This window comes from Zea mays, chromosome 4 (assembly GCF_902167145.1).
Source record: "Zea mays cultivar B73 chromosome 4, Zm-B73-REFERENCE-NAM-5.0, whole genome shotgun sequence".
Classification (NCBI taxonomy): Eukaryota; Viridiplantae; Streptophyta; class Magnoliopsida; order Poales; family Poaceae; genus Zea; species Zea mays.
The window spans coordinates 210,052,182-210,067,795 of NC_050099.1; the positions used below are offsets into that span (position 1 = coordinate 210,052,182).

General features: G+C 43.0%; 1 protein-coding gene across 1 annotated transcript; it reads left to right on the forward strand.

The window, feature by feature from the left end:
• Nucleotides 1-1,959: 1,959 nt before the first annotated feature.
• Nucleotides 1,960-6,882, forward strand: LOC103655881 (flavanone 3-dioxygenase 2). The gene is made up of 3 exons (XM_020552828.3): nucleotides 1,960-2,950; nucleotides 3,125-3,455; nucleotides 6,471-6,882. The coding sequence occupies exons 1-3, from the start codon at nucleotides 2,232-2,234 to the stop codon at nucleotides 6,723-6,725; spliced, it is 1,305 nt and encodes a 434-aa protein (XP_020408417.1). The 5' UTR covers nucleotides 1,960-2,231; the 3' UTR covers nucleotides 6,726-6,882.
• Nucleotides 6,883-15,614: the final 8,732 nt, after the last annotated feature.

Consider the following 15,614-nt stretch of genomic DNA (forward strand, 5'->3'; position numbering starts at 1 on the left):
TTTTTATGGCTTTTTGTGGACTATGGGACGAAACAAAACTAATCTAAAGGTAGGATTATACCTCATGGGCAACCTGGAAATCTCATACCAATTGATAGAAGACACGGCCCGATCTTCCGTGAGATACGATAACTTGATTGAGTGGAGATCTCGACGTTGATGATCCAAGGCTCCGAGCGAACGGTTCCTCGCAATCACTACACCATAGCTCCATTGGTTATCACCCGTGACACACGAATGGCCTTGCCACGAAGGCTTATCCCTGCAAGCGCAATCAAGAACACAAACAAGAATAGGAAAGAAACGCAACCAAAATTGTATTGATTACGGGATGGGGTCTCACAAACCGATGACAGCGACACTGTTCGATGACAGAATTGATCTAAGCAAAACCCAAAACCTAATGTGGCGGCGACTGCTGAATAAATAGAGTATTAGGGAATGCGTGACCCCTGCACTCGCCCCTAATGGGTTTCGACGCGATACACGGCCCAACGGCCCAACAGACGGTGTCGCAGGACCAAAACAGAATCTGAACGCTGAATTGTTTCGACGATTCCTGTTGACTCCAGATGAATTTTAAGGTGGAACCAATTGGGTTGGTTAGATAATCTCCTTATCTTTCCAGCCATATCAAGTCCATCGCAATCGGAATCCGGATGCATCCTGGGCGTCCATTTTAGTGCAGACTGGTCCTGGAACCCGAGATGGAGTCGCAGCCGAGTCGGACTTGATCTCCTTCCTGTTATGGCCGCCCTTGCTGCTCCTCCTCAACACCTTGGCCTTTGCCAAGTCCTTGCTGGTCCTCTCCAAGGTACCTAATCATCAAAACATCCATGGCCCCAAGCGTAAGCTCTGAAACACAATTGACTAGGGTAGAACATACCTGGAGATTTAGCTGTCGTGCACGAGATCGTGTTATCGGTCCATTCATTGTATATATAGAAGTGATGTCCTCATCACTTCCTTCCTCTGGGCCCTACTTGGGACGAAATCGGCCTTAGGCCTTCTCCATGTCTTTCCACCACTTGGCGGCTTCATCTCCTGGTTTAGTCTATCATATAACGCTGCCAGATCCACTCTTGCCTTTACGTTATCCTTTGACTTATCAGGAATGTCCATAATTGTTGCCCAAAGTGCCTCGACAACATTCTTTTTAGTGTGCATCACGTCAATGTTGTGTGGAAGGAGCAGGTCGTCATAATAGGGGAGCCGAGTCAAGCCCGACTCCCGACAAAAAGCACTCGGCAAAGAGCCGAGCACTCGGCAAAGCCACGGATTCCGGTAGTGTGTCATCTCACCTAGCTAAACATGTGATGTTATCTTTGTGGTTTATCCCTATCTTCATGTGTTAATTTGTTTCATCGCCCTTCCTATTATTATTTGATATACTATATCACTATACTATTGATAACTAATTAAGTTGTGATAACATAACAGCTCTCATTAATTACAATTTCTGTCTACCGGTTTTCTTATGAAATAAATAAATAATGATGCAGTAGGATACTCCTTTGTGTGGTCTATTATGTGCGCTTACAAATTAAAATCCTATACTTAATCTTAAGGAGTATCAATATTATCGAGTGTCTCTGTTAACGTGATTTGTTAGCTTTCTAGGTGGTCTCGATGATTGTTGGACACCTTGTGCAGATCCCAACATGTATCCTTAGCTAGGAGACATCCCTGGATATTTTGGGTGAAGAACTAGCAACAAAAACCGGCCCGGTTGGTGTCAAAACTCTTAAGACCTTGTTCGTTTGTCCAGGAATGGACTAAGAATCATTCCATCTGATCAAAACTTATATAAAATAGAGAAACAAACCGGTTAGGAATTGTTTCATGCCTCCGTTCCGGAAGAAATGAACGGCCCCTAAGGCTGATTTGGTGTCAAATTTGAATAACAAGATGATTCCTTCCCATAGATTCCCTCTATTTCCCTGATCACCAAATCGGCACTTAGGGTTTCGTTGGTTGCATCTAGATCAAAGATGATTAAAGGAGATAAAATTCCTCTTGATTAAAATTGAATATAAGTGGATTTAATCTCCCTCAATTGGCCTTATTGAGTTACCACGCCTTGGCATATAAATATATTAGTTGTCACCGCCCTACAAAGCACTTGCATACTGATGAGTGACATTAAGACACAGTATATATGTAAAGGAGTGATCGTGCTTTAGAGCATAGACACAGCAATCCACTCTGCTAACTCCTTTCGTCTCCGTACCATGGCGGCTATCGCTGAAGATCGTCAACCGCAGCATGGCGTCAACAGAGAAGCTGCGACGAAGGCGGTACACACGCAGTTACAGATGGAGCGTAGCGACGAAGGTGACAGCAGGAGTCAAGAGGAGGGCTCGTACTGCTACTGCCTGGTTAAAAGCGTGAGTCACCTGAGCCGCAATAACCGTGGCTTTACCACGCTGCCAGAGAGGTACGTCCTGCCGCCGTCCGACCGCCCCGACGACGACGGGCTCGGCAGGGTGAAGCTCCCCGTCGTCGACCTGGCGCGCCTGCGCGATCCCGCCTACCGTGCTTCCGAGCTGGACACGCTCGACGCCGCGTGCCGCAGCTCTGGATTCTTCCAGGCCAGTACACTGCACGCACAGGCCTGTCATCTTCTTGGGAGAGTTTGCATCCATACAGATCGACCTAAAATTAAAGCGCATGCATGCATCTGTATGTATGTACGTGTACAGGTGGTGAACCATGGGGTGGCGCCTGAGCTGGTCGAGGGGTTGCTGGACGTGGCGCGGCGGTTCTTCGAGCTTCCGCTAGTGGGGCGGGCACGGTACATGTCGCCGGATGTTCGAGCGCCGGTGAGGTACGGCACCAGCTTCAACCAGGCGAAGGATGCCGTGCTCTTCTGGCGTGACTTCCTCAAGTTAGCCTGCCAGCCGCTACACGCCGTCGTCGCCTCGTGGCCTGACGAACCTGCTGATCTCAGGTATATAAGGTCACAATAATGGTCTGCACCTACGTCAATCATGACTTCAGCATGCACATCCAAGAGCACACAGGACCACAAATTAATCCATCATTTGTGGACCAGAAACCTATGCGTACGTGATAATTGGTGGATTCATGTACGCAGCTGGATCGTATATTCTCGTGCATGCAGGGAAGTGGCAGCCAGGTACGCCATGGCGAACCAACAGTTGTTCATGCAGCTCATGGGGGCAGCACTGGAGGCTCTGGGCATCCCCTGCCACCGAAGCCAGGGTCTGCTACGGGAGCTGGAGGCGGGGTACTCGCAGATCATGCTCAACTGCTACCCGGCGTGCCCGCAGCCAGACCTCACGCTGGGGCTGCCGCCGCACTCTGACTACTGTCTCTTCACGCTCCTGCTGCAGGACCAAGTCAAGGGTCTCCAGGTCCTGCGCCGTGGCCACTGGTTCACCGTCGATGCCGCCCCTGGGTCCATCATCGCCAACGTCGGCGACCATCTTGAGGTTTAATTTGCATATATATAGGATAATGCATTGTGTTTCATATCTTAATTTGCATTCTTCTTGGCCGGAGCTAGTGCTCGATTACTCATAGTCACGGTAGCTGTCAAAAGTATAAGCCATGCATGAGTGCGTGCATTTATTTGTTATCACAAGCGCGTAGCTGTTACATTTTAAATTTGACTGTCCACGGCAGATACCGATAAGCATGCAAAATAGTAATAATTTATGTGGAGCGATTCGTGTACGAAGCGACTTAAAAATTTAAACTAGATGTTTTACGTGGCACTGTTTAGATAGTGTTGAGACAAATTTGCTGATGAAGTACGTGTACAGTTGTACACATATATAAATTACATGAGGGTAGAGTGAGCTGTGGAGGCATGCATCATCGGTCCACTAAGGATTAGACAAATTTTCTAATAAGTTCGGTTTAAAAATAATGGGAAGAAACTGTCCCGATGTGTCTACACCACACAACTGTGTCAAAATAAGCTTAGGCTGTGCCGGTTATCCTGCATACATCAAAAAATCTTGGGCGGCGCAGGTTCACTAGAAATTGTTATCCTCTAGATCTCCCATTGCATGGCCGACACACAAGTTGCCTAGAAACATATTGGAAGGCCGGCTTGTTATTACTATCCTAGTTAATTGCAGTAGCGATGCTAGCAAATATTTTATCGGGATCATTAGTATTTTCTACTGGATCTTCATTATTGAACTCTTATTATTAACACCCTTTATCATTAGATATTCAGAAAATTACCATAAAAAAGTACTGCCCCTGGTTAATTGTAACATGTTAGAACCAAAACATAAGAAACCGGAAACTAAAAGTAGAAGATGCATGTCTTGCAATCTCTCTACTTCAAATTCTAACTCATTTAGTTTTGTTTAGATATATAATTTTTTTGAGTATATATTACGTCTAAATATATAGCAAAAGCTATCTAGAAATGGCAGAACCAAAATTGTAATAAGGGGGTGTTTGGTTTATAGTGACTAATTCCTCCATTTTATTTCATTTTAGTACCTAAATTGCCAAATATATAAATTAAAATAGAGTTTCAATTTACTTATTTGGTAATTTAGAAACTAAAATGTAATAAAATTGACATACTACAAATTAGTTAATAGAAAACAAACACTCCCTAAAAGTAGGTGAAGCAGCAAGAGGCACTATATTTAGTTTTTAAGTCGCTTCATCATTTCTTTGAGTTTGATTCCATATTTCCTCACACTTATGTAATTCAAATCAACTAAGGTGTTGTTTGGTTAGCTGAAATTTAATGTGATCTGTTTACAATGGCAACTGATTACACTGTATCGTGTTTGTTTAAGCCATCACGTAATCTGATACACCTGTAATAATCGAATACGCACTTATAGAAAATGGAGCGTTATCCAATACCCCTCTAATCAGAGTGTGATGGAATACTAATATTTACCTAAGATGAACCAAACAATCTAAATAATGATTTACTTCATTTCCATTTACAATGTTATCAAATAACATTTACATTACCATTCAAAATCCACAGCCAAACAGTACCTAAACTTTAATTTGGCATCTCATTGTCCGAGGACACATAAATGCAGCGTCGTTGTCTGTGGGCGGCATCTCATTGGGATTCAAGGGTTAGGGAAAAAGGGATTTCATGTAGTTTAGCCAAGGTGTACCAAGTGCAACGACTCACCAAAAAAAGTCATGGATATGATGCATAGAGATCAAATATATGGTACATCTTTGACCCGCTCTAGCAACAGGTTCACGACTGCAACCAAATGGCTCATGGACGAATAACAGATCCATCTAGTTTTGCCCAGATTTTCACGTTGAGATGGTGTTGAACATTAATTTTGGCAGCACTGTGGTCCGGACTTGCCCACTAGAATACTAGATCGTCCGGCCCCGGCCAGACAGTTTGGTTTGTTAAACCGGACAGTCTGTGATTAGATTAGGTTGAGGGAGTCCTAATTTTATGCGTGACCTTCCCGATTTTTTGCAAGAATTTATTGAACTCCGCTTATAAAAGGGTTCGAGCATCCCTTATAAATATTAAGGGTAACGTCGATTGACACACACAATCCAATGCAATTGAATTAATCTATTTATCTTTATTTTAGTTATGTACATTTTAATTTTTTGACCTTAGATCTATTATTTCAACCCATCTTCTCTCTTTGGTTCTGCTTCGATTTGAGTAGTTCTAGGTGATTTGCCGATCTTAGAATGACCCTAGAGTCTATCCTCTCTGGCAGAGTTCCTTCCAGAAGATTAGATCTAGATTTATACGAGAACTTTTCTACGCATCGCGCGCGGACAGTCTGGAACCTTACCACGGATGGTCGGTCACCCTTTTGTTCTGAAAAGGTATCAACAGAGGGGCAATTGTGAGGAGAGAAAAATGAAAACTATATAGTTCCCTCTTCATGAGAGCACGGCTCGGGACCCTTTTGCTCGGTCACGAGTGGGCGAGGCTGCATTAGCGTGATAGTGTGACGCTCTAGCACAAGTGGGCCGGAGCGTTAGAGAAGATGACATGCTTGACATCAAAGCGGCCCCAAACGAAGGCAAAGCTTTTTAAAACTATGTTCAGTAGATCGTGTTTATGGTTGTATAAAATATTGTTCTGCACGATAGAATGTCTTATTTATAAAGTGAAGTTTAAAGTGGGATATATAGAAGAGTGAACTGTTGTAGATAGCCTAGCCTTTACGTGGAGGCGAAAGAGGAGGTGAGTTCGAGGCCTGCAACGAATCTAGCAGAAGAGATGCAGTGGCAACGAAGATGCATGCAGGACGACAGGGGGCTGGAAAACATCATCTTAGAGTATATATAGAACAGATTCGTCATCAGCAAGCATCGTAGGCCGGGCTTATATATTATTATTATCGATGGACAGTGTTTAATTTCCAGCTGCGAGAAAACATGAACCTTCAATTTCCGTGCATTTTTATTTCAAGGCGCACACGAAAACTTGGTGTTGTTGTCATTGACGCACTGATTGGATGCAGATCTACAGCAACGGGCTGTACAAGAGCATGTTGCACCGCGTGCGGGTGAACTCGACGCAGACGCGCATCTCGGTGGCCTCCTTCCACAGCGTGCCTGCGGAGCGGGTGATCGGGCCGGCGGCGGAGCTGGTCGACGAGGCAAACCCACGGCGCTACATGGATACCGACTATGCCACCTTCCTCAACTTCCTCGCATCCGCCGAGGGGAAGCATAAGACCTTCCTCCAGTCAAGGAAGCTGCCAATGCTAAGCTAGCTACTAGGCTTGCGTTGGGTGTTAACTAATTAAAACCCCAGCATGCAGAGCTCACAAACTTCGCTTAAATTAATCACCCAATGTGGTATGTATATTATTCACTACTAGGTAATTAAGCTGCTGTGAGCCGAGTAATCATCATCAAACTTGGTTAACAGTACGTTGCTACCATTATATATCCTTGACACGTCTTCGAGCTGTGTGCTGGTCCAAACACAGTCCATAAGATATATCTCTACTATTTTTCTTTCTGATAGGGATATTAAAAAATATATTTTATGTGTATTATTTTATAATTATTTTTCATGTTTTATGATCTATTCAATAATTAGATTGGCGGCCGGTATATAATTAATAAATGCTACAAAGTTATATTGTAACGTTATAAATGAGTTCATGTACTATTTTTATGGCATGCCAATCGAAACACGGTCTAATATGTGGGTCAGGGTCCTACAATAACAGAAAAATTAAAAATCTCCGACCTCCGTCTTATTTCTGATGGCTTTTTTGGCGACCATCAGACATAAGCGTATACGTCCGATGGCTATCAAACAAGCCATCGAACATAAGGTTGTGTCTGACGGCTGTCAGCTAAGACTTGAACGTAACGAGCCGTTTCATTTTGTGTTTCCTTCACCCGCCACTGCCGTCCCTAAACGGCGCCGGCACCCGCCCGCCCCGCCCCCGTCGGCTAGCCCCCGCCGCCGTCGCACACCCAGCCGCAGGTGCCCGCCCCGCCCCCAACGCCTCGCCGCCGGCTCCAACGCTCGTCCTACACTACGTCTCCCGCCGCTGGCTAAGTGAGTATTTTTGTGGCTTGTGGTATAATTTTGTAGATGCATATAGATTATTTGCTATTAGTCATTTTTAGTATTAAATGATTTATATGTTAAATATTGTTTACTTTGTTATGTCCGACGGTCGGAGTTTGATTATATAATTAAATTAGCTTGTTTTAGTTTATTTAGTGGTGACTAGATAATTTAAACTTTTAATTTCTGAGGGTAATATTTATTATGCTCTCGAAAATAATTAAGGTTATTTTATATGATTTAGGGTCCCGTGAAATGTTTTTTCTATATAATATTGTATTGGTGTGGTTTATTAGTTTAACTACGTAATAATTTAAGATGGTTCTAGTTATTCGTTGTCTATCGTAGTGTCAACAAACGAAACCTAGACGTCACCCGTTTCGGGCCAACACACCTCACATGCGTTGGGCTAGAATTGTCTCTTTATTGGACAGCCTCGGGGTGACCGACATAGTCCATGTTTATGACAAAGGCATGTACTCCTACGGAGTTTGGCAATATAACCCATCTGTTCTCCAATTGCATATATTTTTCAAGCTTGCAAGTGGAGAACAGCAGGGTTATGTTGTCGAAATTTCGCACGAGCACATGCCTTGTCATAAACACGGGCTCGTCGGTCACTCCTAGGTAGGTTTAGGACCTATCCTTTCCTACAGATGTAGGGATGTGATTTACTTAACTAATCAAGTTAATGCCTTGTATCTAGTATGGAGGAGGATCGTCGATGAAATGTATGAAAGTCGGAAGAAAAGAGGTGCTCTATCAAGTGAGTGGGTTGCCAAGACTGACGCGTTTCTAGAACATGCTTTTGCTCGGTCAGAGACTGAAACCGATGTTAGATGCCCTTGTAGCAAGTGTTGGAACATGTATTTCCTTAATAAAAGTGAGAGCGTGTGAACCTGGTAGACAGTTCGACTGTTGTATATCATGGCGACGCCGCGTCAGGTGCTCGGCATAAGGCGACAAGAACACAACGGGAAGAAGTACTTTTTGCGGTCGGATGGATCACTGACGGTTGTGATTAGATCGATGGATCACTGACGGTTGTGATTAGATCACTCATACCCTTTCGATACATAAAATCCGAGCCATTGAGCTGTGGGCTTGCGGCTATGATTGGAGCGATAGGATACCCATTCATGACATGAAATCCGAGTCATCGGATCCGGGGCGAGCGGATCAGATGAATTCGGGGCATAGATTAATATGGGCTGTTGATGCTAGATCTAACGTACGGAGCTTCGTACCGGTTCAGCAAATCAGCCATCTAATCTGGGCCTCGTGTCGTTGATCCAACGGTTGTGATAGCCCGGTACCCCCTTCATCCGTGTTTCTTTGCAAAAGAGTCCCTTGAAGACTATAGAAACAGCCCGCCGTCCACTAGAATAGACAAAGTAATGCATACAAGTCCTATTTTGAGAAGAAAAGTCTCCGGAATTTATAGAAATCTAATCCGCGGTCCATTTTTAATGACCAAAAAAAGAATGAATAAACCATGGGAAATTAATTTTTAGTATCAAAATAAATCTAGAAGCTTAGAAAATTCATATCTTTTCCATTTTGACTCTGATGTAACCCGTTCAAGTTGCGTTAGTCTCATAATAAATTTGACTACACAGTAATAACCCTACTTGGGTTATATCATAGAATTTTATAATTAAGCATTCATTTAACATATGTTCTAACCTTTCTAGATCAAAGTTAATCTGTCTATAATTATAAGCGACCAAAATATGTTCTCTGATTAAGATACAACTTGGACTAGAGATGAATTAAGGCGTTTATTTAGAATATCTTTCTCACATGCTTTATGTTAATCCACATAGAATATAATTTTCATACTAGGTGAGTGTTCGTGCGTTGCAACGGAAACATATAATACCGCGATAACTTATCTATAAATGTGTGTTATACTGTTACGAGAAAAGATTTCGTAATCCATTTGTGATCCTAGCCATATATAAATTTTGTTATTTTAATCTAGCTATTTCATCACTACATTACAACCATTAGTACCATGCAGGACTTAGTACCATGCATGACTTCTATATATGATAGTACAATGTCCGTGTGTTTCTACATTTTCTATATATTACACAAGTAGAACTTGTTAAAATATGATAGTTGTTCAAACAAGTTCCAAATCAATATCTCATCCATTTCAAATGTACATGGCCTATATAATTTGTAATTTTACTTTGACATATACAAAATATATGCAAATTACCCTTTCTTTCCTTTATTTATTCTCATTCTTTCTTCAACATCTTTCATTACATACATTATTCCTTAGAAATTAATATCATCAATATTGTGTAAATCACCCATCAGAAAGACAAAAGTGCCTTGTAAACCCCACAAACATTTCTCTTGCTAAGGCCACCGGGGAAGCGAGGAAAAAGATCCCATCCAAATGGCTATCCTCCCCCAAATATGTGACAATGTCAAGTTCATATATGGTTTGTTAGTCTCTGTTGTTAATTCTTTTCTGTTCATTTTAGATATTAGTCCTGTTTGACAGTGAGCTATTTCATAGTGTTGCGAGTTCTAATTTTTCTTGATGCGTGGTAGCGGTACTGTACTGAACTTCCATCAGAATATGGTTCTTTATCCGAGATTGGGGGAAAAAGAAATTTGCCAGTACAATGTCATATCTGAATTTTGATCCATTTAACAACCATTGTAATAATTCAATTCTGGTTTGCTACCCACTTCAGGGCTTGTTCTTTTCAACTTAACCCATATGAATTGGATGGTATTGAGCCGGTTTAAATCAATAGTAAGTTAAAATTCATTCCTATCCATTCTAACTCTAATCCATATATAATTGGAATAATCGAACAAGTCCTCACTAATTTTGGTTGTATCGTCCTATGTAGCTAAATTTATAATTTCAACCTAAACTATATCTAGCTTCTCGTTAGTTATAGGTGGATATCTTTCCTCACCAACCTATATATGTACCTAGGATTTTCTCTCGACCACATTTGGTGTGTGAGGGAAACATGAAGACTTTGCTTTGAAACAAAGATGTTTCAGACAAAGCTTCACTTTCTTCAACCTTCACTTCTATTATATTTTTTTGCTATTACCAAGAAGAATCTTATTGACGCAACTCATCAGCAATTCTTTTTAGCATTAGTGCAAGAGAGAATTGATGTCATGTTGCCATGGGCTAACTTATTTTTTTCCGAAATGTGAAGGTGCCTATCTGTGGAGAGAAATATCAAGCAAACATGTGTTAAGCTCTCTGCAGAGAATACAAATTATCTCACGAACGGTCCCTTAGCCCCAATAACTTCCTTTGTCACCAAACTTATTGTATCTCTACCACCTAATCAGCAGATCATAGTCCACCCAGGTAAGTTACTTCTACTAATTAACTTGTTCAAGAAAAAATTGTCTTCTACTCTCAACTACGGTCTTCTTGTAATTGCAGTGAGCAAACACTCTATTGTACTGTAGAACAAGTGATTTAACAACAGACAAGCTCAAACCTCCCTTATCTTTCAGCAATTGTTCTCCAGTATACCTCATATCACTCATTGACTTGAAACTTTTCCCATTTCTACATGAGCACGACATGATTTGTACATTTCATATACAAAATATTAAAAATTGCCAAAATGAATCCACTCATATAAATAGGAACTTTATATGACATGTGAATCTCCAAATGATGCAACTTTGCTTGCAGAACTGAATGTACTCTTACCCTTAAAAAATGGACAAATGGTATTATTGTAGGAATGAAAAAAAATAATATGATAATTTAGCCTGTTTTAAACAGTTCCATATATTTTGAATATTATGATGGATGAGGTGCACTGCAATGCTTGCTAAGGAACATGAACTTACTCAATGGCAGACACTAGTTGTTTAACTATTGAAGCTGGAGGAAAGGTCAGTTTTGTTGAACAAGTTGATTCAGTTGGTATGCTTGAGGAATCCTCGTTCTCTGAGGGGCTTATTTCTAGGACCTAGGACCACGAAGTTTTGAGTAGCATACATGAAGATCCAGCTGATTAAATAGCCAATTGTGCTTATAACAAGAAATGAAATGAAATAGAGAATTTAAGCATCCAACAAAGAGGCCTTTTGTGTACTTAACAAAAAAGGGGTTTCGATACTAACTGCAGAACTATGAATATTGTCCCTAACAGCTCCCGCAAACTCAATATCCAGTCCAATCCACCAGAATCGATTGCTCCATTTGGCTGTGTTTAACACACCCAACTGCCCCAGTTCATCATAAAAAAAATTGCTCAGGGGAGGCTCAGCACACACAACCATATGCTTCCATGGAATCTACACACTGGAGCATTGACAAAGCCCAACAAAGAAGTGACAGGGTAACTACTACTAACTGAAAGGCCTTGATTTTCTAATAAGCCTCCGCGAAGCTTGAATCCAGAGCTTCACGATTCTACTGAGCCACACTGTGAGAATAGAGAAGCACATAGGCCAATAGCAGTTCAGCTGCCTAGAACAACAACCACTTCCACCACAAGTCAACATCAATTCACCAATCTCTCCATCACAATCAGCTCAATTGCTCGGATTCAGCACCATTACCACCAACCCGCGCGAGCACCGGACTGAATGCAACAGCAACCAGTTGGAGGAGTAGAACGACAAGAACCTCGTACCTCATCACGCGGCGACGGTGGCTTCACGTCTGGCTCCTGCCCCATGGCGCTCGCTTCGGCGGCCTCCCGATCCAGGGACGTCCTCGGCGACGGTGCCTGGCTACGCTCGCCGGATCCTTCGGCATCTGCGCCCACCACCACAACCGATCCCACCCCACCCCCGCCCGGGAGCTCATCAGATTCAGAAGCGGGAGCGGACAGCGAGCGCGAGGACCCCATGCGACGGCACATGTACCTCGGAGGTCGACCTTGATGTCGGTGAGCACGCGGGCAGCGGCGGAGTGGATCACGGTGCGAGCGTGGGACACCAGCAACTGTAGCGGCTGCATGGTGTGGCCTACCTGGCAGTGACCCAGGGCGGCGTAGGAAGGGGGCGCATGTGGAGGAAGGGGAGCCGTGGCGGAGGGAGCTTGCCACGGGGGAAGGAGCTTGGTGCGCGGGCAAGGGGCGCAGGCTCGCGGGCGGGATACCCGGCGGCGAGATTGGTGCGTGGGTGGGCTCGGGGGGCTGGCGCGTGCGGCATGCGGGAGGAAGACGCGCGCGGGGCGTGCGGGATGCGGGGAGGAAGGAGGGCGTGCGCGGCGGTGGGCATCACGACGCTGGGGGAGAGGGGGCACAACATCGCGGGCAGGGGCGTGGTGAGGTTTGTGGATGCCCTCCGTCCACCCTTAAGGATTAGTAGAGATATAATCACATAGATCTTTCGAAAACCATCTCTCTTCAACCATAACTCAGAATTTAGTTGTTCCCGATCCTACGTTCTCGTATCGATGCGTAGAATAATCTTATGTTGTTTGTTCCCATGTTTGGTGTAATGTTATTTTAGGTACTCCTTGTCTATTTCTATATTTTGCTACGAGTAGCAGTGAGGTCACGAGAAATCTGAAGACCAACTTGGTGAAGTACCTGAGAATCTCAAGTATAAGGCAAGTTGTGCCCTTGATCACTCTTCTTAACCTAATAATATTCTCTGTTAATCACTGTGACATGCTTAGGTTAATTTGATGGGACCTAATAGGTTTCCCTAGTTTTGTTTACCCCATACCATGCAAACCAATGAACTATTGGGTAGACTTGCTATTGCTCTACCTAGTTTTGGGATTAATGTTACATCTGAATTATGATCATGTTTCAATTTTGTTGTTGATTTAATTATTGTTCATGACAAGATTATTGTGTTAATTGAAACATGGAGCTTAACTTGAGATAACAGTGCTACCACAAGGGTGGAATGGGACGCCCTTGGCCAAGTAATTAGGAAAGCTAGGGAGAGATTACCTTACCCGAAAGGGGCAAGTGGGGAGGCGTCACTGTAGAGTATAGGGAGATCTCGGGTTGAACTGCTGCGATGGCTTTTCGGACGAGGGATTCATATGCTTCCTTCTTCCTGAATCCGTAGTGGGTTTTCTCGAACTAGTGGAACTTTGGAAAGACCTCGTAGTGGATCCCTAGCCATTCACCTTGGAAGTGTCTAAGGGTCTAGCTAATCCTGGCTAATCGGGAAACACGTCTTATGGGTAAAGATGTGCAACCTCTGTAGAGTGTAAAACTGGTATAGCAGTTATGCTCACGGTCAAGAGCGACTCAGGACTCTCGCATGATTAACTTATGGAACTAAACTTAATCTGTCATATGCTTTGCATTGTGGGTGTTATTATTAATTGTGATATCTAATTTAATTGGGTTGGTATCTACTTATACTTAGTAACTACTAATAAAACTTTGACCAACTTGATAAGAAACACTCAGCTGTAACCATTTCCTTTGGTAAGCCTTACACTTCACATGAGCCCCCACCATAAGTGAGATCATGCACATTATTCCCCACAACTTGTTGAGCGATAAACGTATGTGAGCTCACCATTGTTGTACTCACATCCGCCCAGGTCAAGGACAAGTACTGCAAGATAAGGAGCATGAAGGATGTCGCGATGAGTTCGTGAGAGGTCTAGCCGTCGTCTCCCAATCAACTAGGGTTGTGGAGGATCGTTGTCTTCATATGATTTATTTATTTAGCTATGTTATACAGAACTCCTACTATATAGTAAAGATGTGACATTCATTTCTGTACCATGAGTCATCATATGTGTGAGACTTGATCCTAGCACACATGTGATTCACGTCCGGGTTTGGCCCTTTAATTTGGGTGTGACAACATGTACCAGACCAAGAAGTTGCTCTCGGGTCTCGTTATGGACTACAAAAAAATCAATGTCCGTGACAATAACTATATGCTTTTCTGGAAGGAGACCTCGAGTGAGAAGAAGTGTATAGTATGTGGTGAGTGTAGATTTGTAGAGGTTGAAAACGATGATGGTTTGACTGTTACGACTGAGGTAGCACGTAAGAAGCTTCATTACATGTCTCTTATATCTCGGTTGAAACGTTTGTTTATCTCCAAGATTATAGCTAGACACATGTGGTGGCACAAAGAAGGCATACATGAGAATCCCGATGTCATGGCGCACCCAGCTGATACAAATGCATGGAAGGCACTAGATTCCTTTGATTCTAGCTTTGCTTTGTCGATATTCTACATGTGTGGATTCTGGTGCTGGTGAAGATTCCACAGCTAGGTCTGGATTTTCTCAAGTTAGGAGAACGAGGAAGCTGCATTTTATTGGACCACCTCCAGAGCTTCCGCCCGAATCTCGGGTTTTGATAAAGCCAAGTGGAAAGTGAGTGACATAGTCTTTGTTTAATTGTTATCAAAAGTTATGTCTTTATTTCTACATTGTTTTGTGCTTGTAGGACTTGGATCGATGAATCATTCACAGGAACAGGACACTACACGTAGGTGAACATGGTTCTTGGTAATCTTGTTCGTCTCCATTGGCCTGGTCTTGTGACTTTTCCTAGTGGCAAGTCTGTCCCCGCCACTACTTGGGAGCATTATCGCTATGGTGTATGTAGAACGTTTGGCAACACACAGGCACTAGTTTGGGATGCATTCTAGGTATGAATATGTTTTACTAATTTTGTTATCCCATATATGGTTGCTTGTATGATAACACTATTTTTTGCAGAAACGGTACAAGTTGCCGGAAGATGGGTCATATGATCTGAACGCTCGTTACATGTGTGAGATATGGGCTTTGCTAGAGTGGATTGAGAAGTCAAACAGGAATCAACATAGGTAGCGCCATCCGCAAGACGGGGACGATGATGAGGTCGTAGTCAACCATACCTATGGGCTGATGGACACATTTGGTTGACGAAGCAAATGGTGAGTATATAGTATTCTATTTTACTCAGAAATAGGATCAGTTTAAACTCATATATTTGCAGGAGGCTCAAACTGGATTTGTGTTGAGCCCAGTCGATGTTTATAGATGAGGGTATGGAGCGAAAAATAGTGAAATCCCTGATGAGCTATGCAATCAAGCTGCCGCTGAGCGTATGGTTAGTAGTTGTAAGGATTAATG

What these genes read in the sequence shown, in the direction of transcription:
- LOC103655881 (XM_020552828.3), top strand. Translation starts at nt 2,232, where the DNA reads ATGGCGGCTATCGCTGAAGATCGTCAACCGCAGCATGGCGTCAACAGA. An exon ending in GACGAACCTGCTGATCTCAG is followed by an intron (nt 2,951 to 3,124) that starts GTATATAAGGTC and finishes TCGTGCATGCAG; the next exon opens with GGAAGTGGCAGCCAGGTACG. An exon ending in ACGTCGGCGACCATCTTGAG is followed by an intron (nt 3,456 to 6,470) that starts GTTTAATTTGCA and finishes GATTGGATGCAG; the next exon opens with ATCTACAGCAACGGGCTGTA.